The 23,153-nt window shown below is 53.4% G+C and overlaps 2 protein-coding genes across 3 annotated transcripts in view; one reads left to right on the plus strand and one right to left on the minus strand.

Moving 5' to 3' along the window:
* Positions 1–8,544, plus strand: part of UXS1 (UDP-glucuronate decarboxylase 1) — a 32,297-nt gene extending 23,753 nt beyond the window's left edge. For both annotated transcript variants that reach the window (XM_031441019.2, XM_064481774.1), the window contains 7 exons: positions 285–406; positions 947–1,066; positions 1,370–1,413; positions 4,177–4,237; positions 5,618–5,675; positions 7,350–7,453; positions 7,713–8,544. In XM_031441019.2, the coding sequence (XP_031296879.2) occupies positions 285–406; positions 947–1,066; positions 1,370–1,413; positions 4,177–4,237; positions 5,618–5,675; positions 7,350–7,453; positions 7,713–7,844 (641 nt within the window). In that variant the 3' untranslated portion in view covers positions 7,845–8,544. The remainder of the gene's footprint in view (positions 1–284; positions 407–946; positions 1,067–1,369; positions 1,414–4,176; positions 4,238–5,617; positions 5,676–7,349; positions 7,454–7,712) is intronic.
* Positions 8,545–11,110: 2,566 nt separating this feature from the next.
* ECRG4 (ECRG4 augurin precursor) lies at positions 11,111–19,304 on the minus strand. Its single transcript, XM_010991881.3, has 4 exons — positions 19,036–19,304; positions 16,534–16,581; positions 14,268–14,425; positions 11,111–11,614 (listed from the first exon to the last, which is right to left on the minus strand). The coding sequence occupies exons 1-4, from the start codon at positions 19,202–19,204 to the stop codon at positions 11,456–11,458; spliced, it is 534 nt and encodes a 177-aa protein (XP_010990183.3). The 5' UTR covers positions 19,205–19,304; the 3' UTR covers positions 11,111–11,455.
* Between the last annotated feature and the right edge of the window lie 3,849 nt (positions 19,305–23,153).

Below are 23,153 nucleotides of genomic sequence, written 5' to 3' on the forward strand. Positions count from 1 at the left end.
CCTGAAAGTTCAGAACAGTTTGCGTGAGAGGGGAGACACTTAACACTAAGGTGCTTGGATCTCTTGGTTACATTTTTTTCCCTGTAAAAACACTGTCGTCACTTAATACAAGAGATAAGACGGCCACGCCCCACTGGACTGGAGACACGCTCAGGAGCGGGGAGGTCTCTCCCGGGCAGACGTCTGCCCTCCCCAGGCCCCTACTCGCGTTGTAGGAACTGTCCTCCGTGCACGTGGACCCGAAAGCAGGGAAATCCTGAAGCCGCCTCACTGTCCCCCTGCAGATCCGGAGGTGCACCCCCAGAGCGAGGACTACTGGGGCCACGTGAACCCAATAGGGCCCCGCGCCTGCTATGACGAGGGCAAGCGGGTGGCGGAGACCATGTGCTACGCCTACATGAAGCAGGTACTGGCGGGCGGGCCCAGGCTCACAGTGTAGACCCAGCTGCTCCGGGGGACGCGGGGCCGGGAGGGAAGCCCAGCGCCCCAGGACCACGAGTCAGCTGTGCGTCCGCAACTTTCCCCACCCGTCTCCGGGTCTGTAAGATGATTTCCAGGCTGGCTTCCTGGGCGTGGACACCGGGCATGGCTGTGACAGCGACCTGTTCCTGCCTGGTCGCCCACTGGCAGTTCACACGTGCCTCCCTTTTCCCAGTGCCTCCAAATTGTGCCCTTTTTTCTTTTACTTTCCTTTCAGTTACCTAATGGGCATAAGAACGAGTTCACTTCTGCTTTAACACGGGCCTCCGCAGGGGTTATCTGTATCCACCTGCTCTGGTTCCCAGCTTCCTAAGTCCTTGCCGCGCTGGGGCTTCCCTGGGAGTGTTCCACTCAGGACAGAAGAGCTCTGTCATTTGGACCAAGGAGCAGAGTTTTCCTACCTGCACCTGTGCGAGCTGGGGGCCGCGGCCCCAGGGGCACAGGGTCACCCCCATCTCTGTTGCAGGAGGGCGTGGAGGTGCGCGTGGCCCGGATCTTCAACACCTTCGGGCCCCGCATGCACATGAACGACGGGCGGGTCGTCAGCAACTTCATCCTGCAGGCACTGCAGGGGGAGCCACTCACGGTCGGTGCAGGGACACTGCTCGGGGGCGAGGGAGGGGCGGACGTCTGATGGGGTGTCAATCCTGAACTCCTGCCTCCCCGCTGCCCAGCCAGGGGACAGTATGTGGAGGGAGCACACAGGGCAGGGACCATGGATGGTCACCTGGCTCCCTGGGCCACAGACTCCCCTGGCACTGGGGATCAGAATCTGCCCGCACAGATCTGCACATGTTCCTGGCCCGTGGCTGTAGCCAGGCACCCCCATCCCCAGGGTTTAAAGGCCTCTGTCCTCGGTTTCGGGACCTGACTGTTGGTTTCCCCTCAGGTATACGGATCCGGGTCGCAGACGCGGGCCTTCCAGTACGTCAGGTAAGATGCTCAGGGCGGCGTGGACCCCACGTGGGTCACCTGTTCCTTATCCTCCCAGCTCCGAGCAGGGCTGGGTTGAAGGTTAACGCGGGTCTTCACACAGGAAGCCCCTCAGTTCTCTGTTTAAAAGTTACACTTGACCGGCTCGTCTGTTACTTTGCATTGGACTTTGTGGTTGGAGGTGAGATGTGCTGGGCCCTGCTGCCACCTGGCGTCTCGCAGGTAAACTCGCCAGCCGGAGGGCCACCGGTGGCTTCAGTCCAGGCCTCAGGCTCCCAGCACACCTACAGCCCCACCTGCAACACACCTACACCTACATGGCTTTCTGGGGTGACGAGGTTGTCCTCATAAAGGGGGGATGAGATCGAATGTCCTAATGTCGGGTTTTATGTTGAAACCAGATGCAAACAAAAGTGTTCTTAAGGACTTAGTTGAACAGTGTCACGTGCTGACACTTACGGTTCTCTTGGTCGCCCTCGTAAGCCTGGCTTTTGGTCGGCCAGTTCAGTTGGCGGCTGGTTGTAAAGTGCAGTTTGGGTTCTGGGGGAGGAGCTATTATACAAGCAGGCGCACCTGCCGAGCTCACTTCCCCACGTGGCGTGGTTAGTGTGACTTCTGCGTACATTCGTGGTTTCCTGAATCTCTGTAAAATCTAGTTGTGTTTTGCCTCTAATGGTTTTCACTTTTCACTGCAACTGCCCTGGAACCCCCGTCACTCAGAAAATACTGTTCCTGGCACCTGGCAGCCACCCCAGGGGGGCTGTCGGATGAAGTGGTGGCAGTTCTGGGCGGCCCCCAGCCCCCTCGGCCGAGTGACCGCTTCTGATCATGGGAGGGTCCCAGGAAGACGTCTCCTTGAGATGTGGGGCTACTGGTTCAGAAAACAAACAAAAAAAAACCCACAACCACTTTTTTGCTAGTCAATAAAATCTTTTAAGCGTGGATGCGGGGGCCGCATTCCAGCCGGGGACAGGATGTGCCCTGTTGCCTGGCCCGTGCGGTTCACATGTTGTCACCAATGCAGACGCCAGCGTCCAACCTGGAAGGACCGCAGTTGGGTCACTAGAAATGTGGCCAATGACCCTCCCTTCACGAAGCTGCACCATCCGATGGCCTCATGTCTGTCGTGAACTCAGGCTCCCCTGACTTCACCCAGCTCGGGGAGAGAGCTTTCCCGGCCTGCACTCCGGTCACTCGGGGCTCGGCTGAGAGAGTTAACTTACCAGAGTTTGGCTATTTTAAATAAGCCATTTTTATAGAAACTGAGACTCTTACTTCACAGTTAAAATGCACAATGTGTGTAGTTACTGAACTAAATGACCTGCTTCCAAAACCCACAATTGCCCTGAAACAGCATCTCACGGTCTCCGGGGGACTCAGCCATGGTCCTGGGTGACACGTCGCATGACACATGGCCTGATGGTGTTCGGTGTGTCCGTGCTTAGGTTACGCCCTCACCCTTGTAACGAAAGCATGCTGTGTTGTCTTAAAAAGCCACTTGTGCAGTTTGGACCTTAAAAGTGGCCAGTTTATTGCAAAAGAGGCAATGATGAATCTCCCCCGAGGACAGTGGCCTGAGAGTCCGTCATCCTCCAGCTTAAGGTAGACCCCCTCCCCCCATTTCAGGATTAAAACCCACACGGATGCTACTGAGTGGCAGCTTTTAAAGTCTCTTCCAGATCCACAGAGAAATCCACTGTGGGGGCCTTGCTGCCTTAGTGTGAAGTGACTTTTTGCTGGTTTCTAGAAGAGAGGAGTCATCCAGAGCCAGCGGTTATTTGCATCTGTGCTTGGTCCGTGAGGACGGAATTAATGTAGGCGCCTTCATATAAAACACACACTGTGTTGTAAACAAAATCCTAGAAACTCGTTTGTTTGCTAAACACCCCACCAAGAAAATTCTCTTTTTCAATGACAAGGAAAGCCCAAACTGAGGTTTTCTTTTGGAAGGTTAGCCTAGGGACCCGCTCCTGGCTGGAGACAGCAGAGGCGGAGGGAGGCGTGCCGGGCCGACTGCGTTGGGAGCGGAGCCTCAGTCTCGTCGGAAGCCCAGGCAGGGAAGGCAGACGGTGCTGGCCCAGCGGGGAGGTGTCATTTTTATGAAGTAACTTTTTCTTGACAGAACCACACTCTAAAGCTTCTGAAAATAAGAACCAGACCTTGGCAAGCACAAGTTTGCTTCCTCACCGCCACCGTCGTGGCCCAGGCTCTCACGATGTGTACGCCACATCCAGGTGCCCCCAACTGTCCCCTAGGGTGCGGGGCGGGGTCGGGAGGGTGGTGAGCAGAGGGTCCAGGGAGTTTATCTCAGGATCGCTTGGCTTTGTCTGTGACTTACCAGTGTGGGGATTCCATACTGGAGTTCCTTCAGTTCACGGGAGGAGTCTTACATGAAAAAAAATCGTTTGCTTTTCCATACAGGCCAACATGAACATTCATCAGAAACTTGCAGAAATGCCACCTTTTGGGGGGGGGTGTCTGCTTTAATTTACTTTTACTATTTAGTTGCTGAAGGATTTCAGAAACACACACAGTGGAGAACTCCGCCCCGTCACCCAGCTGCCGTCCGGTGTGGTAACTGCACCCACCGCGGGAGGCAAAGCCCAGATGCCATGTCGTCCCCCCACGAGCCCTGAGCACCCTCCACGCCACCCTCTTGTTCGCAGGACTTTCTTTTGACGCCCAGGCTCCCATGTGGGCTTTGGTTTCCTTCTGGGAGGTGGCCCGTGTCGGACGCACCTGACCCGGCCCCTTCTCTTCCAGTGACCTGGTGAACGGCCTGGTGGCCCTTATGAACAGCAATGTCAGCAGCCCGGTCAACCTGGTGAGTCCGCCCGCACCCGGCCCCGTCCTTGCCGGAGCCCTGGGGTCTGTTCCGGGTCCTCTCCTCGGCCACCAACCCCCACTGCAAGGGGCTCCGCTTCACGGGGGTGCCCCCCACCCCTGGCTCATTTCTTTAACCCACTTCCCTTGGAAACCTTTCCTTGTCCTTTTTTTTGTAACCGGTCACTTTAGACACATTCTCCTCCCACTGGGTTGGGAGGACACCCTGCCGAAGGCAAAGGGTGGGACCCGGAGAGGCCACTCCCGGTGGGGCTGCGACCAGCTGTGGGTGTTGGTGGCCGCAAGCACCCAGCCAGCACCATTTTCGTGCAAGAAATCGGCAACTGGAAGTAAAACCGCATAAGACGTGTTTTGTGAGCCTCCGCCCATCCCGAGCGCCCACCTCCTGACACCTGGGGGGCCGGGCCGCCCTGAACCGTTTTCCTCTTCACCCTCCTACAAGTGGGCGTCTCGTCAGCAGCCTCCTGACCACTCTCTGCTGTGAAAGCCGTGTCCTTCTTGCCTCCTTTTGGGGGGCTTTTGCACAGGGACGTGTGGGAGCCTCCATCTCCTGTAGGAACCTGTCTTCCCTAAAGTCTGAGGGTGTCTGCCAGTAACCCCAGCAAAGAGGGCGCTCCTCCCAACCCCTCAGTCCGCAGCCAGTCCGCCCCTTCTCGGTGCTCAGTCGGCCCCGAGTCCCTTCCTGCCCCGTCCCCACCCCCTCCGGCTTCAGACGAGACTGGGAGCTGGGAAGGAGGGTGCTGAGGACGTGTAGTTGCCAGACTTCACGGTGGCCTCACGCAGGGAGAAGCAGGATTGGGAAGGGAGGGCGGAGGCGGCTGCTGCGTGTGGTGGGGAGGAGCGTGAGGGGGAAGGCGGTTTTATTAAAGCCCCCCCCGTGCACCCCATCAGCTCCCTCGTAACCACACCCTGTCTTTCCCTCCGGCCACCCGGAGCCACATCTGAGTGTACTTTGTTTCTGTCGGGGAGCGTACCAGCTCACCGTCTTTGTCACTGAGATGGTGGCTTGGTGTCCGCAGGAGAGAGTTCTGGGAGAGCTGGTCATGCAAAACCAGACTGTCACCAGAGTGACACCGCAGTTACCATAACCTTGCATCTGGAAGTTGTCCTATGTCCGGGCCTGGGGATGTGTGTCCAGTAGACACTCCTGACCTGGCCCTAGGGCATCGGACAGCAGGCATCCTGGAGGACAAGGCGGAGGGAGCCGCCACCCGGCTGAGCCAGCCACCCGGCTGAGCCACCGCCGCCTTCACGGCCGAGGCCCCGGGGAAACGGACGAGGCTGGAGTCCGGGGCCTCTGAGCCTGCGGGGGTGGAGCTGCCCCAAGTGCGCGTCTCACCAGAGATCTCTTCTTCCTTAGGGGAACCCCGAGGAACACACAATCCTAGAATTCGCTCAGTTAATTAAAAACCTTGTTGGTAAGTAGGACAGATGCCTTGGTGAGCGACACTGAAGTGTCGCTCACCCTGTGAGGGACACCACCTCGCCCGGAGAGCGTGTAATTAGTACCTGCCAGCGAACTGGGGGAAGCGCAGAGCTTGACCAGAGCATGTCACTGTTTGGGATTCTTTAATTAAGGGACAGAAAGACAAGGGGGAGGGGCTGGCTCCGTTCACAGTTGGCACCCTGCAGGTCTGAGTGGAGCGGGAGGGCCCACTGTCCCCGGGGCCTGACACGAGGTCCATGGCTACCACTGGTAGATTCCACACACTGGCCGCGGTGCGTGTGGACCCTCAAAGCAGGAGAGTGTTTCTGACAGAATCCAGGACGAGTTTTAAGCTCTGTTTGCAGTTCTCACCAGCCTGGCCATGAGGTGTTGGAGGTGGTGTGGACACAGGGTCGCCCCAGAGAGAGAGAATGCTCTGAGCCGCAGGCATCCAGACTTTTTCCACCAGCCTTGGGCTGCGGGCGCCCACTGGCCGTGACCTTTGCCCCTGGCCCTGTGGAAGAGGGCACCAGGGGACCTGCTTCCCAGGGCGTGTCAGACACTTGAGTCCAGACACAGCCAGGTTGGACTGTGGCTGGCTGGACCTCGTAGGGTGGGGCATTCCCAAGCACCAGTCCGGACCCCACGCTTGGCTGGCCGGCTCTGCGGGGTGCACCTGCCAGCACGGAGCTGTCAGCCACCAGCCTGGACGGTCGGACGGGACAGTGGATGGCCTTCCTGAGACATTGGTGACAGCTGCCCCCGTGCAGGCCCGCTTCCCTAGCGTCTCCTGCGGGGTCCATCTGCACCCCTCTAAATGGGGAGGCCCGTCTGGGGTCCCAGCTAAAACCCTCCACCCCAGAAGGCCGGGTCTTCAGAGACGCGCGATCCCACGCCCCACCCGCGTCTCCCAGATCAGAATCTGCACTTTGACCGGGTCCTCAGGTGGTCCTGACGTTTGAGAACTAGTGGCCTGAAACCCAGGGGAGCTGCGGTGTGACCCCGTGGGTGGCTGTGACACCTCCCCCCCGACCACTGGCTTCAAGCAACAGGTGTTCTCTCTGCTCCACATTCTGTGACCGGGGCTGGGGTTCCTCTGCAGGACTGGCCAGGGTCGCTTGCCTTGCTCTGCTGGCCAGCGGGGTGTGGGCCCAGCTAGGATGCTGGACAAGCCAGCCTTCTGTGTGGGGTCTGTGCAGCAGGATGGCTGAACCTCGCTGGGTGACTCCTGCAGGGCATGGGTGGCTGGGCCTTTGTAAGGCGTCGGCCCGCAGCCGGCCCAGTCACTCCCCCCGCACTCTCCCGGGTAGACAGGGTGAGGGCGACCTGGCTGCCGGCCTTGATGCCCTCAGGGTGTGAGTGCCAGGGTGGCCGTCAGGGCATCAGGACCACAGACCACTTCATGGGCTGTATTGGCTGAGGGTGGGGGTCTGCGTGGGGCCCTCCCCCTCATCCCCCCCCCCCCCCGGGGAGGCCCACACCTGTAGGGGCCGCGGGCCTGCGCTCACTGAGCGCCGCGGGGTCGGGAGCACAGCCCCTGGGGCAGGGGGCGTGGGGGCGCGCTCTGCCCTCGGCACTGTGTCCTCTGCGCAGGTGGGACCTCACTTTGACTTGCACGGTGAAAGTCACGTCCGTGGTGCTCTTCCCTCTTTTCCCAACAACTCAGGCAGCGGGAGTGAAATTCAGTTTCTCTCTGAAGCCCAGGATGACCCCCAGAAAAGGAAACCAGACATCAAGAAAGCGAAGCTGATGCTAGGGTGGGAGCCGGTGGTAAGTGGGGTCCCGCTGCCTCGTGGTACGTGGCCCCACCGAGCGTCCTCCTCCTCGCGACATTCCAGGGAGGGGCCCACGTGGCCCCGGGCGGTATTTCAGAAGTGCCCTTTGTGTGCCGGCTTCAGCCCGGAGCGGACCCTCAGTCGGCAGGCGGAGGGAGCGCGGGGCGTGGGGTCGGAGCGCACTGGGGGGGGTGGGGTCTGTGGGGCCCACAGCGCGGAGGCGGCCCCGCCCCACCCTCGCCCTCTGCACGCAGGTCCCGCTGGAAGAGGGGCTCAACAAGGCGATTCACTACTTCCGGAAGGAGCTGGAGTACCAGGCGAACAACCAGTACATCCCCAAGCCGAAGCCCGCGCGGATCAAGAAGGGGCGGATGCGCCACAGCTGAGGGCCCCTCAGGACAGGGGCGCCTGGGCCACACCTGACCGGATGTAATTTTTTTTTCTTTTTTCTTTTTAAAGAAAGACTTAAACAGGTGTCGTGAAGAACAAACTGGAATTCATCCTGCAGCTTGCTTTTTACGAAATGGATGTGCCTAAAGACTCCCATCAAGAACTGCAGATTCTGCCTTGCACTTTTTAAATCTGTCTTTTTACGTAAAATAGCGTCAGTGCACCTGTGCGTGTTTTCCAGGTTTTTATCTCGCTGTGAGAGCCCATGTCGGGACTGTCGCCGACAGTTTTATTTACTGGTTTCTTTGTGAAGCTGAAAAAAAGAACATTAAATGGGGTGAAAAATGCCGATTTATTTATGAAGTGGGTACTTATAAATGAGACGTTATACTATGCATAAAGGGGGAAAAGCAGACCCCACAGTGTTGGCCGGTGGGTGGTAATACCACGTTTATTCTCAGGCAGATAAAAGAATTCTGTTTGAGAGCTTTGTTTCTTCTAATTCAGAATTTTTCCAAGGTCTAGTTTTTAGTTGCAAACTTGACTTTGAAATATTTCTGTTGGTTATCACGGTCGATCCAGGATATTTGAAATCACTACTGTGTTGTGCTGCATATCGGGGGGGTGGGGGGGCAAAGTTAACATATTCTTGGTTAACAGTGGTTAAAAATGCTATTTTAATAAAATATTGAAACTGTCAGTTTTAAAGGTTGACTTTCTGCTTTGCACAGTGCATGGTTGGGTTGGTTACAAGAATATTGGAGAATTTCAGTTAAAAGAAAACTCTGCGAACATCCAGGTTGGTGCGACCTGTGCCTTGCTGAGTGGATGTTGGGAACATTTCTGTGCTGCTCGGGCTGGACCCGTGCACAGCGCTCACTGCAGTGTGGAGAGGGTCCAGGTCTTACAGGGTCAGAACCGCAGGTGTCCTCCTCCGGAGGCAAGGACCAGGTGGAGAAAAGAAGTGTCACTTGTCTCGTGACCTGTGAACCAGGCTCGTTGAGCCGGAGCTCAGAGGACTTCCACTTTCAGTAAGAGTTCTTTCAAGGTTTGGTGTTAGGAGGCTTTTATTCCTTTTACACAAATGGAAGTACATGCAGCAAATTAGAGCAGCACATTTTCGAGTCAGTTGGCTCCGTGTGGCCGTGGCCGATCCCGCCGGGACACCGAGGAGGGGCGCCGTGCTGGTCTTTGTGACGAGCCAGGGTGAGCTGGACGTCCTGTCCTACACAGTCACCTGGGGGGGAGGGGGTTCTTCATTGGATGTGTTTTTCCAAGGAGAATCCCTGTGATCCGGACAGAATCCATGTGGTTTTGTTTCATTTGTTGTGCTGAATTCCCCAGAAAATTCTGGAACCGAGGGTCAGAGCTGGGCAGGTCGGGTGTGAGAAGGAGAGGACTCAGGATGGTGTCGTATTTTCAGTTGTCATTATTTTGGCCTAAGCTAAGTGCCGCCCCACTTACTTAGCAGGGATGAACAGAAGCGCTTTGGGGACTAGAAATGGTGACCTGGTTCACAGGTCACAAGACAGTGACATTTCTTAGAACCCAAAAGGCTCCACCCTGATGTGGGACCAGGGACAGATGAACCCATCCCCCGGAATGAGCAGGGAGGATGCTTCCTTTGAAACTTCCAGTTGGGTGGGAGCCCCAGAGGACAGGAACCCCAAGCGTCCCCGTGGGGACGTGTATCGACTCTAAGTGTGTGTGTCCCACGGGAGTTTGCCTGCAGCCTCCGATGAAGCCAGATGGACAGAATTAAAGGAAAAATGTGTCAAATCCATCATCATAGTAGATTTTAACACATTTACCAGTAGCCAGTAGATCAAACAGACAAAAAAATTAGTAAGAAAATAGAAAATGTGAACAGTGTAACTGTGGGGCTTGAGCTCATGGGCTTCACTGCGTGTGATGTCTGGAGAGACATGTTCCTTCCAGGGATACGTGCACACTCGCGCTCAGACGTAAAGCTGGCCTTGGCAAACTTCAGAGAACTGGAATCTGACTACATTTTTTTAAACCCACACGCAATTAAGTTAGAAAACAAAGCCAATAAGATTATTAGAAAAATCCATTCACTTGGAAATTTAATAACACTTGTAATCAACTCATGGGTCAAAGGAGAAATTATAATTGAAAATAGAAGGTTTCATCTCACTTTTCACATCAAATTCACGGGAGACAACCCTTGAAAGGAAACTTAGAACATTAAGTGCTTGACTTTTTTTTTTAAAGGCGCAAAAATTGAGCTAAGATCTAACATAAATCAAAGACCCACAGATATGGAAGGAAAGAAATTAGGAAAAAAGATATTTATACAATAGAGAAGGCTAAAAAAGAGATCAACAAAGCAAAAAGATACATTTTTGCACAGAGAAATAGAAAACAGTTCATGTTAGAGAAACAGCAAGTTCCGACTGTACAGCATAGGGAACTATATTCGATACATTATAATGGCCTATAATGAAAAAATATGAAAAGGAATATATTTTACATATAACTGAATCACTGTGCTGTACACCAGAAATTAACACAACATTGTAAATCAACTATACTTCAATTTTAGAATATATATATATATTTTTAAAAGAACAAACTGGAAAAAAAAAAGTTCATTTTAAGAGGCCAGCATAAGCTTGACACCAAACAAATGAAACCACAAGGAAAACCCACCTTCCCCGTGGACATAGGATGCAAAAATCCTGAACACAGACGCTTCCATCAGGCTGCCCAGGGGTCTGTGACCCACCAAAGTACAAGGCCCCTCCCCTTGGCAAGTGTCACAGGCTTGCAACAGACCTCCTGTCAGAACCAGTCCAGAATCTCCGCTCACCTCCCCATCCCGCCCACCTCCCTCCCCTTCCCCCACCACCCTAATCTTCCTCCCCTCCCCCACCACCCCCACAGCACTTTTCTCTTTTATCCACTTAGGTTGTTTAAATACGATGCAAAGTATATTCTCAGATCCTTCTTGAATTCATTGGACAAGGTTTAATTTTTTTGAGATAAGTGAGGCTTTGAAATCAACCAGACTTCTGTGTTTTCTCTGTTAATTACCCTTTATTTCCTGCCTGCTATCACTAATGGTCCAGCCCCGGCTCAGGGCAGGAGGGGAACAGCAAACCTGCACATCCCTGTGGGCGATCAGAACCCTCCCACCCTGTTCTGTAACCTTCAGTGATTTCCAACTAAATTTTCTTGCCTGTTTTTTGTTTACTTGGCATTTGGCATGGAATGGATCTTGACACACTGAAGACGCCTGCTGGACGCCACGGCCTGCCTGGGGCGGAGGTGAGGACTCTCGGGAGGGCATGGGATGGCCGAGGGCAGGTGCCCCTGAGATGCTGCTTCCTGTCCAGAAACCTCCAGGAAGACTGTCGCCCACTTAATTTTCGTCGAAATGAATTCTGAGACTTTTCTTTTTAACAGAATGCTTTTATTCCTATCTTTAAATGAAACACATGGTTAAGTACTCGCACGAAATCTCCAAAGGCGTTGATCTTTTTCAATTTAATGCTTCCTCTCTGGTCACAGACGTGGGTGGATGGGATCGGCCAGGACAAGGCTCAGCGGACGGCGGGGCGCAGCCACGGCCGCGGGCGGGACCTCAGTAGTCATCATAGTTGACACTGGCCCCATGCCTGAAGCTCTGGGGCGCCCGGGGACCCAGGGCCACGTCCTCATCGTGGTGACGCTGGTAGTAGTCGTCGTAGTCGTGCCGGTTCCGGTCTCTGTCAAGCCAGTAGGTGATGTCGTCCTCAAACTTCTGTAGGAAGCGAGAAGGAGGAGGGGTTTAAGGCGCCATCCCCTGGAGCCCATCTTACCCACAGCGTTGCTCTGGGGTGGGTTTTCGTCAAAGACAAACGACCCCCCTGCTGAGAACAACTCCTGCAGCAAGGTCCTGCTGAGCCGCTCAGGGGACTTACTCAGTGTCTGGTAATAACCTATCATGGACAAGAATCTGAACGATTAGACATATACGTGTGACTGAATCACCTTGCACACCTGAAACTAGCACAACGTTGTAAATCAACTATCTTTCCATTTAAAACATAATCAATAATAATTGAAAAAAGAAGAGGAGCTCCTGGCTACAGCATCCCTGGGCCAGAGGTCAGCGCGAGCAGCTGGAGAGCCCTCCCCCAGAGGGGCGTGCATCCACACCCCTGAACACGTCCGACGCCCCAGATGCAGGCGTTTTTCTCTTTTTGGTAAATAAAAGGGACATCTCCCCAGTACAGTCACGCCTGCGCCTGATCCCCAGCGCTGCACATCGGACGAGGCAGACACTGACCTGTGTGTCCTGCCGGGGCCAGGGAGCAGGCTGAGGCTTCGCTGCTGGATGGAATCAGTGCAGCCTTGGCACAGGGATGTGGCCGCGTCTGCTGGTGGCTCTCACACCTGTGGTGTCGCCCAGACAGGCCTGGGGGCACTGATTCGTGCCACCAACACTTCTCACGAGAACACAGCCTGTCCAGCCCTGTGCCGGGCACTGGAGGGCCGCCCACAACAGACCGAATTCCTGCCTTCCAGGAGCCCATGGCTCCTGCAAGATCACAGGGAAACAGCTGCCTTCACACAGGCCTGCAGAGGGAGGCAGGGCTGAGGATGGGGGAGCACAGAGCACCCTCAGGTTTACAGCTGGGGCAGCTGGTCTCCGCCGTTCCTCCAGGTCTTTATTGGGGTGGAACCGACATATAACATAATCGGTGTTTGTGTCTGTTTAGAAACCATCACCACAAGAAGTATACTTAACATCCATCACCTCGGGTAGTTACAACACTTTTTTTCCTTATGATGAGAGCTTTTAAGATTTACTCTCTTAACTTTCATGCAATACAGTTTTATTAGCTCTAGTCATCTTACTGTGCCCTGCATCCTGGGACTTGTGGATTTTATAACTGGAAGTTTGTACTTTTGTCCCCCTGGACCATTTGGTGACCCTCTCCACCCCAACTATGAATCCGTATATTCAAACAGACTAATCTGCACGGTTGTGGGGAGAGGGCAGGAGATGGGTCTAGTTGGGGACTTGCTCATGTCCACGCTCAGGACTTGGGGAGATTTAGCAAAAGGGCAGAGATAGGGGAGCAGAGGCAGACTGCCTGGGGAGGTTGGAGCGTGTCTGGAAGTCTGGGCTTCAGGACCAGTTCTTCTCAACGTGCGGCCAAATCTCTCAGGAGGCTGTGGAATGCAGATTCTCAGGCAGGCACCACCCACTCGTCCTGGATCAAATTTTCTGGTGGTTGGGTCTCAGGAATCTACTTTTATTTTAGTAAGATTGCCAGTGAACACTAACTGTCTCAGACACCTTGGTAAGGCTGGAACCCCCAGCCTCCCTGCCACGGCCTTCCTCCTCCCAGGCCTCCACTCTGGGTGAGCAGCGGGCCGGTCGGGGCTGTGGTGAGAACAATATTACCTTCATCTCCGTCAGCTCAGCCGGGGGCTCCGGCATCCTCTGAGCCTCCCCAGCGTTGGCCTTGAAAAGGAGACAGCTTGCTTTCTGCACAATGCTGCAGTTTTTTTTTCTCAGAGTGAAGTAGGCTTGTTTCTTGGTTTTTCTCATTTTAGAATCTTTTTGAGGTTTGGGCTTAAAATATTTTTTCAATAAATTTTTAAAATATTTTATGAATACAAAAATAACATTTTAAAATGTATATGTGAGAGGAAGACAAAGAAGGGAGCGATTTCCGTTGCCAAAGGTAGCCACTACTGATGTTTTGCTGAGTTTGCTTCTAGTCTCTTCTGTGCACATGGAGTTACTGTAATCTTTCCTCAATCCTCATTTTCATTGTTTTCCTTAAAAGGAAAAAGTATTCTTTTCCCTTAATTTAGTTAATATGTCCACTCACGCTACCTGGACACACGAACTGAACCATAGTTTCCTGCAAATGCATTGACAAATTTTCCCCAAAACATTTGCAAAGGCCTGTCTTTTTAAAAGGCACTTTTTTTTTTCATCTGTTTCCACTATCCTCATGGGTCTTTCTTTGCTTTGATCTTGTTGTTTCTGACTTTTTTTTTTGAGGTGAAGTTGAAAAGGGGGAGGCAGTGAGTTATTTTAAGGACACTGAGGCAAAACTGTACAGAGACGCTCAAAATGTTCCTAAGAAAATAAGATGCTTGATGAATTTAAGTCCCAGCCAAGGACGGTGACTTCTCTGGAATTCTGCTTCCAAAACCTGACGGGAGAGATTCCTGCTTGGGCATCCTGGGATGGAAAATTCCAGGGGATGCCTTCACGCGATGGACTGACGGTCATGTGATCCAATGCCTGGCCAGCACGTGGCACAGAACGAGGCTCCGATTTCAGAGCAAATAATAAAACTTAATTCTCTGTGCCTGATTCTTCAAGCCAGGCCTCCCCCATCCCTGAATGCCCTGCCGGAAGCCAGGCCCGCGGCACCCAGAACACCCACCGCTTCGTCGAAGCCCATGTACAGGAACTGCTGGTACCACTGCTGCACCTCCGGTCGCGAGCGGTCCCACAGCTGCCGCCGCTGGCGCCTCAGGCCGCTCAGGAATTCCTTGGCTTTGCTCTCGGGCACGGCCACCGGGGTCTTCGTGGGAGCGGGCGCTGGAAGACCGGTTCCCCACCCCCCCGAAGTGGAAAGATGATTTCTTTCCTTAAGGGCTGTGTTGCTCTTTTCTCTCCCCCTCCCCCAGCCCCACCCCGCAGGCAATGCTGTAACTGGCACCTTCCTTCCTACAGGATGCGGGATACAGCGCAGCTCACGCCATCAGCCCCCAGGCTCTGTCAGTGAGCTCTCCCTTCTGGGCACAGCCAAAGAGCCGGGCAGGAACAGAATTCAGCTCCTGGTCTGCAGTTCCTCACCACACCCAGGTCCCAGCCCCCAGCCTCCAGGCCCCAGACCCCAGCCCTCAGACTCCAGGTCCCAGCCCCCAGCCCCCAAGCCCCCAAGCCCCAGCCCCCAGTCCCAGGTCCCAGGCCCCAGACCTCAGACCCCAGCCCCTAGGTCCCAGGCCCCAGACCTCAGATCTCAGACCTCAGTCCACAGCACCCAGCCCCAAGGCCCCAGGCCCCATATAGGAGCTGGTTGGTGCTTCCCGTGGGGCGTTTGGGAAACAGTTGGGCATCCAGGGCCACACTGGGGTGCGTTCATTGTCCGTGCAAACAAGAGCACACTGTGCTTGCTTAGGAGACCAGAGGGAAGAAGAGCTGGAACCAGGGCCTGAGAGGGCCAGGCCAGGCCAGCCTAGAGGCACAGCAAGTCCTCGCATCAAGCTGCAGGGACACAAAGTGTCATCTTGAGCCACTGTCTCTGGGCCTCACTGTGATCACAGACGATTCAGGTTCCTCTTGAAGTGAGACTGACTTCCCTGCACATCTTTCCATCCCAGGCTCAGCTGCCTAAAAGGCCCCACTTGTGCAGACATGCTTGGGGAAGCCGCTGTGCCCTGGGCTGGCCCTGCTGTCCAGCTGTGAGACTCTGTCCCCTCATCTGCGACCCTGGACCGACAGTCCCCATCTCAGGGGAGCTGTGCAGGAAAAGGAAGTTAAATGCCCCGAGTGTCCGTGGATCACATGGGTAAGTATCAGAGCATTTGTTTTTTCACCTCTTGCTCATCCGTGTATCTCCCTCGGGACCTGTGACACTGTTCTGTATGCAGTAGGTGCTCAATATGTGTTGCTTGGCTTGACTTGAATGAAAAAAAGCTAAGGATGTACACAGAGGCGTGGTGATTATCTCAGCTGTTTTCAAATGGCTGGCCCGGTGAGAGCTTCCATCACCCCCGGTGTCATCCTCGTCCTAGGGGAGACGCCGCCCAGCCCAGGGAGGCACCTAGATCAGACCGGGGATGGACCAGGGCCTCGGGAGAGGCTGGAAGTGCTGGGAACGATGCTGGGAGCCCCTTCCCCAAAAGGGGTCACGTGGGCTCAGCACGTGTTGGGGGGGGGTCCCTGCAGGGGCTAACTGGGAAACAGGTGCATGAGGGCCCGGCCTCACCCCCACAAGGGAGCAGACTTCAGCCTCCTGGAACCCCCCGTTAACCTAGGGGCAAGAATAAGTGCTTAAATGTTCACTTGAAAAATGTAGTTACATGTCTTCAATCTAAGGGGCAGATCAATTACTTCTTAATTTACAGGTGAAGATGAAAGTTCCGAGGAAAAGTGCTCACAAGTCCACAATGGGTCCGACTGATGGAGCCGCTTACAGCTGGCCCAGAACCGCCCGCGTGGCTCCCAGACGGTTTCCATGACATTTTGCTGAACTTCCACATTTATCTGGGGAGCCTTCCCCAACAGGTGTCAGTAACAATACGATCTTTCTGTTCAGTCCTCCCCTGAGAGCTAACTGGATCCGAAGGACCACCCCAATACTGCCCTGCGCTGTCCCAGCAACTGAACCCGTGAGTGCTCCAAGTTCAGGCACGTGCTCTAAAATCCACAGCACCCAGCTAAAGCTGCAGCTCTGTTCCTTTGATTTCTGAGTACACACTGCCAGCTTTCAGAAAAGCATCCATCCACAGGCAATAATATTTACCTGATGAAACCCCACACCGCAGACCCACAGAACGAACCCTTCAGATCTGCTCACCTTTTAAGGAGTAAACACTTTGGATTTTCCAAACCCAAGACTCCAGAGAGCACACGCAACACAGCCATTTTCACTGCAACCCAGTTAAGGCTGCAACCCTTACCCGTTTGGGCTATGTATTTACCTTCCCGTTTCTGAAGCATCAGTTGTAGCTTATTTCCACTTACGCCACCTGAAGGGATGAAAATAGAAACCGTTTCTGGGTTGCACTGTGCTCTTAAATTTCTCAAATGCAAAAAATCAGAAGTGGAAAAAAAAAAGCACACAAAAAAGCTTGCTTTGGCAACTTGGTAGTGTTACAATGGTTAATGCTTGTTGGCATTTCCTGCTGTGTAGAAAACGCAATTCAGGCTGCCCGTGGCGCAAACTGCTGACAAGGACCATGGCTGACCGGGGCCATCTGAACCCTCTTGAGCCAATCTGAGCTCTTTCCTAGGTAGAATGACACTGACTTTTTAGCCCTTCTTGGTCACAATATTCGGGCAGCCACCTGTCACACGTACCTGCCTGTAGATGACTTTTCATGGTACAGTCGATTGAATAGTGTCCCCCTCAAACGCATATCCATCCAGAACCTCCTAATGTCAACTTACTTGGAAGCAGGGTCTTTGCAGATGTAACGAGTTAAGGATCTGGAGGGGCTATGATACTGGATTCAGGGTGGGCTCTAAATCCAGTGACTGGAAAACACCTCAGCGCTCTGAAAGTTCAGTCCCGTTTTGTAGCTTATCCTGATTGGCTTATAATCGGGCATCACTTATACTGTTTGCTGCTGTTTTCATTCAGATCTGAAAGTGTTTCCAACCTGCCCAATCATTTCATGGGAAATGATGAGTCTGACCTGATAGCCCCTCCGCCCGGGGAGCTGGTTTGAGGACCTGTGGGGGCATCTGATCGTACCTGCGCTGTTAGGTAGGCAGGTCTGTCTGCCTGCCATAAGAGCGCGTTACAGCTGACAGAGGAAACATGGCCTGATGCTGAGACAGACGTTAGGTTTAGGCATTTGTGATGAAGCTGCCGTTTCTCACAGCAAACGTGTCTCACTACAGCCCCAGAGATAAACGTCTCACCAAATTCAGCCATACAACTGAAAAGCGTGGCTAAGCCCTAAATTATGGATTGGTGATGCCACCGTGCCAATTACTACACATGGAGTTGTAAATATTAATGCATCAAATTGGACAGCATGCCCCGTGTATCTGAAGAAAGGAATAAACAACAAAAGAAGAGCTGTGATTTTTTTCCCCCAGTAGTACTGTGGATTTTTTGACCCCAACAGCCCTAGTCACTATTTCTAGGCTGTGATAAAAGGCGCTCCTGAGTTGATCAAATATAGTTACCTGGTGCCAGCTCTCAGAGTGGGATCAGAGTGTCAGGATGCCCCTCTGAAGTTCTTAACAAATTGATCTTTTTCCATTAAATGCTTCTGGGCATCAGAGACAGCCCCCTTGGGGACTCTACATAGAGATAAAGATTCTTCACTTTGGGTCCTAAGAACTCTCACGTGTCTGCTCAATGATGATAGTATTTTAACTGACTCCCATCATTACATTCTTGGTAGAAATGAAATAAAAGTCCTGAAAAGGGGTGGCTCATAGCTGATACTCACTTTATTCAGATGTGCTTCTTAAAAAAAGCAAAACAAAACAAAACCCGGGAAGAGCAAAGGGGGAGGTGCTAATTCACTGATGTGAAATGATCCCCTGGCCTCCCCTGTGGTCCCAGATCAGACCAGCCTCACCCTCCCCACTCCACCCCTCCCTACTATTCCAGCACCCCCAGGGCTGACCTGCCTGGGGCCTCCTGTCAGCTATTTGGCATCCCCTACCTGTGCCAAAGACCCAAAGTACTGAAGCCAACAGCCAAGGGAGTCTAGCATTTCCACCACCATGTGGCAGCGGCTGCTTTGTGCTGGGAAGTGCACCAGCCTGGGATCTTGGGAAGTCACCCCTCTCCTTCCAGCTCTGGCGCCTCCGCAGCAGATCTGGGGTCACCACACCACACAGCCTCTCGTCCTGAGCATCAAAAGCACTCTTGTCTGCAGGAAACCACCCGTGAGCCCTGAAGGGTGGTCCTCAGGTGGGGTCTGTGGGCTCCCAGGGTTCGAAAGCCTGCATACCCACCCACTTCGTTTGCAGCCTGTGTATGAATGTGCCCATTTTGTAGAGAACAAAACCGGGATTTTTCAACCCATTCACAGAGGGCTCCGAGAAGTAGAGAAGGTTCAGCCTTTCTCCTTTAAGAACTTTTCCTCATCTGGGAGGTAAGGCCTGCTAGCAGCTTTGCAGGCCTGGAACTTGACCGAGTGAAGCCCGGGGAACAGACTGCCTGGACGGGACCCTAGGGGTGGTCCTTTGGCTGGGCTCAGTCCTGGGCGCACCACCCGCCTCCAGCTCCCGCAGCGCCCTGCACCTCGCCAACCGCCTACTTTCACAAGGTTACCGCGCACATCTGAGACCCTGCCCTGGACTCTGGACTCTGCCCCAGCACGCCACTTCTCACGGTGCAAGGGCAGATCGCAAGACCCCTTTTACCCCTTGGCCTTTGCCCGGGCTCAGGATGGGTGCCTAGGCCCCCACGTCCTCATAGACCCCCTCCCCAGGGCGCCCTGGCATCTCTCCCTTACCTGGCCCCAGGCACAGCAGCAGGAGTAGAGCCAGCGCGGTCATGACCAGGACGGCGGGCGGCGCGGAGGAGGCGGCCATGACTACACCGGGTGGGCAGGAAGGAGGCGCGCGCGGCAGCCGCTGAGCCGAGAGAAACACGCGCGGCAGGATCGGGCGCAATAGGACCATGCGCGGGAGGATCGGGCGCGGGAGGACGAGGCGCGGGGGAACTGCCGCGGGAGGACTGCCCACGGGGTACTGGGCGGGCGGGCGGTCCCTGCGTCCCCGCCGGGGCGGGACTCACCAGGCAGGCGCTGTGCCCACGGGCTGCGGGCCAAGCGTCGTCTCGGAGCCACCGCGCCCCCTCTCTGCGGCCGCGGTTCCAACAAAGCCACGTGACTCGGGGGGCTGGGGCCGCCAAGGACCGCGCGCGAAGGGCAAGCGGGGTCCGGCTGCCTCGGGAGGGGCCGCGGCATCCGGAGAGGGGCGGCATCCAGAGATGGGAGGCCTCGGCGCGGGAAGGGCTGGGGATGCTCTGCCCGACCCCCGCTCAGGCCTCCGGTCTCGCCCGCAGTTTTCGCTGCGCTTTCTCCGCGCCCCCGCCTCCCCAGCCTCCCTGGCCCGCTCCCTCCCGCGCAGGCCTTCGGAATTTCCTCGATCCCCGACACTGCACTTAGCGATGCCTCTAGTAGTACAGTGTTCCGCGCTGCTTTTGAAAGTCTTCACAGTCTGGGTTCAGAACTGCATTCCAGGAAAATCTCTCACCCCAAACTACTCCGATAGAAAAGCCTTTGAGAAACAGGGAGTGGGTGAGCCCAGTGGGTGTTCGCAGGACAAATGTCCCCACCGTGCGCCCCCCTGCAGCGGTACCCGCGTGAGGCCCGGGGAGAACCAAGCGTGCCTTCCCAGCCCCGGGCGAGTTCAGACCCACAGGACCGGCCCATCACAGACAGGGCGGTGCGCTGAAGGAAGACAGACCTTGAGAGGGTCACCGAACTGACTGGGCCCCTTCTACACTCGGGAAGCCGCGTGCATTACAGTCAGGCCCCCCTACTCCCCCCTGAGATCTGTCCGAGCTCAGCTGAGCATCTCTTGCTTCCTCTGGATCCTCACTTCTCCCACCTCCTGGCGGTAAGTGCTTAGCATCGCACCCTGCACCCAGCTCTCCGTGGGAGTAGCTGGCGCGCTCCAGCCGGAAAGAAGCACGTTTAAAAGGCCGAAGGAGCAAAGGGAAAGGGGGACCGGGTTTTGAGAGGACCCCTGGCCTGGGGCGGCACAGGCTTCCCGAGGCATCCGAGAGAACCCCAAAGATCACCTCCCACTTCCAGTGGCCGCGGGGATGTGTTTAAACCCCGGGAAGCCGTGGAGCCGGGGCTGGATGAGAAAAAGCAACACCACAAACAGTACCTTCACTTCTGCCCAAGGACAAGACGTGCCTTATAAGGAGGAAGATCCAAGCAAAGCGGAGCTGTGTCCTGTAGGGACTGTGGAAGACACTCTCCCTAATCTCTCCGTTATCTGGCGGAGGTCACCCCGCCCGCCCCCCCGCCCCCCCCGCCCCCGCCAGCGTCAATTTCCCGCAGCATTTACTTCTATGATCACATTAATTTAAAAACTTTTTTCCCTTTCAATTAGCCTAGTTGAAATTTTTTAAATTTATTTTTTATTGAAGTAATTTCTGGTGTACAGCATAACAATTCAGTCATACATATACATACATTCTTTTCCATTATGGGTCACTACTGGATATTGAATATAATTCCCTGTGCTAGACAGAAGGAACTTGTTTATCTATTTTATATACAGTTAGTATCTGCAAATCTCGAACTTCCAATTTGCCCTTTCCCAGTAATCATAAGTTTGTTTTCTATGTGTGTGTCTGTCTCTGTTTTGCAATAAGTTCATTTGTCTTTTTTTTTTTTTTAGATTCCACATATGAGTGATCTCATACGGTATTTTTCTTTCTCTTTTCTGGCTTACTTCTCTTAGAATGACGATCTCCAGGTCCATTCATGTTGCTGCAAATGGCATTATTTTATTCTTTTTTATGGCTGTGTAGTATTCCATTGTATAAATATACCACAACTTCTTTATCCAGTCATCTGTCAATGGACATTTAGGTTGTTTCCATGTATTGGCTATGTAAATAATGCTGCTATGAATCTTATCTTTTCAAATTAGGGTTCCCTCTGGATACATGCCCAGGAGTGGGATTGCTGGATCATATGGTAAATGTATTTTTAGTCTTTTGTGGAGTCTCCATAGTGTTTTCCATAACAGCTGTATCAAACTACATTCCCACCAACAGTGTAGGAGGGTTTCCTTTTCCTCCACACCTTCTCCAGCATTTATCCTTTGTGGACTTTTTAATGATGGCCATTCTGACTGGTGTGAAGTGATACCTCACTGTAGTTTTGATTTAAATGCTCCTCTTACCCAAGATCTGATCGTAACCATCATGTTGCCTGTAACGATGGTAGCTGCCTTCTTGGTGGGGAGGTTCTTTTTCCGTCTCATACAAAGAGGACTTCATCTCGTGCCCTCCCAATTCCCGTTATTTTTTTTTTTTTTTTGCTAATTCCAGGATTCCAAGGGGGAAAAAGTCTGCTCTCATCAGCTCATACAGTTGTAGGATTTGAAGACAAAATAAACATTGAATCCTAATTTTTTGTAAGTCTATAGTAAAAAAAAAAACCCAAATAAACATTTTAATGTGGAGTTGGTAAGACAAATCAAGGAACCCAAGGAATTGCCAGTAAAGGTGAAGAGCATTTTCTGGGGATTAGGCTTTAATTCTGCTCCACAGGGAGGGGAAGGAGGTGAGGTTATTCACGGGCCCCCTTGAAACGGCTCTAAGGACGTCCTAGGGGAGTGGCCAACCGGGCCAGGCCGGGCAATGGTGAGGAAACATTGTCAGAAGGGGATAATGATACTGAGTGTTCCTCCTGAGCTAAGTTCACACTTTCCAACCAAGATGGCAAAAATGGCGGCCACTGGATAGAAAGGATCCATTTGGTCAGAACAGAGGGCTGTGTTTACATTCCTTACAAAACTAGCATGGTTTCCGGGAGATTTCACAGTTCGCAGGTCAGTGGAGCGTACACATCCTAACTGATAGCTGACTTCTCCATCTCTGCCGCTAACAGAGACAGCCTCTTCACGTCACCTTTTTACTGAGATGTCACATAATACAGAAGAGTGTGGAGATCGAACATACAGCATGGTGATCACGAAGCCACACTTCCGGCACCCCAGGAGCCCCCGTGCCCTCTGAGTTCCTCTCCACCCAACATGTAATGGAATAGTTTAGTTTAAAGTGATCCTCTTTTAAAAAACATTTCATTGGGATTTCATTTTCATTTCCTTAAAAGGAAAAAAAAAGAAAAAGAAAGGCTTATGATTACCAGTTGGAAGATGCTAATTAATAAAATGGATTAAAGACATGAGATTCGTGACTGTCAGTTTTATTCCACTAAGTTCCGTTCAATCCTGTATCAATGTCGAGTTCTCGGAATGCTCACTGGACATCCTGGTAGACAGTCTTCCAGACTGAAGAGTCTTTGGCTCTAGCGCTTGTGTCCGCCTGACACGTTGCATTACTGATGAAAGTCCCCATGTCCCCACAGGGAAACAGCCCTGTTAGTGGCAGGACCCGCTCCCTGCCTCCCTGGGGAGCTGCCAAACACAGGTGCACCGGCTGCAGACACCATGCCAGTTCCGACAGCCGGCTTCCTTTCCACTTGTTTATTTGTTCAACTCTGTTTACTTATAAAATGCTGGCTACACATGCGGCCCTGTGAAATATCCTTTTTTTCCTATTTACTTAAATTCATCATCCCTCCTCCCGCCTCTGCTGCAGCTGGTCTGTTCTTCATTCCACTCTTTCTCAAACTCTGTCTGAAAATCCCAATGTGCTTGTTCGTGCAGGTTCCTGGGCCATGTTCCCTGGAATTCTGATCCACTTGGTCTCCCACCTTTAAGACCAAGCTCAGGAGCTGCCTCTTCCAGGCAGCCTCTCCTGTTTCCCCCTTTTGGACCAGGAACATACTTCTTTCCAAATTCCTCCGAGCCTTATGTTTTCCCTGAAGCTGTCCCCATTCTACCTTGGATTTCTCTGGGTACCTTATTTCTCTTTTCT

The sequence above is a fragment of the Camelus dromedarius genome, chromosome 33, assembly GCF_036321535.1.
Source record: "Camelus dromedarius isolate mCamDro1 chromosome 33, mCamDro1.pat, whole genome shotgun sequence".
Lineage (NCBI taxonomy): Eukaryota > Metazoa > Chordata > Mammalia > Artiodactyla > Camelidae > Camelus > Camelus dromedarius.

Bases quoted from the DNA above. Each gene is read 5' to 3' on its own strand.
- ECRG4 (XM_010991881.3), bottom strand. From the start codon at position 19,204: ATGGTCCTATTGCGCCCGATCCTGCCGCGCGTGTTTCTCTCGGCTCAG. The intron at 14,426-16,533 runs GTAAATACATAG...CCGGTCTTCCAG, and splicing joins GATGCTTCAGAAACGGGAAG to CGCCCGCTCCCACGAAGACC. The intron at 11,615-14,267 runs GTGGGTGTTCTG...CGCTTCCTACAG, and splicing joins ACATGGGCTTCGACGAAGCG to AAGTTTGAGGACGACATCAC.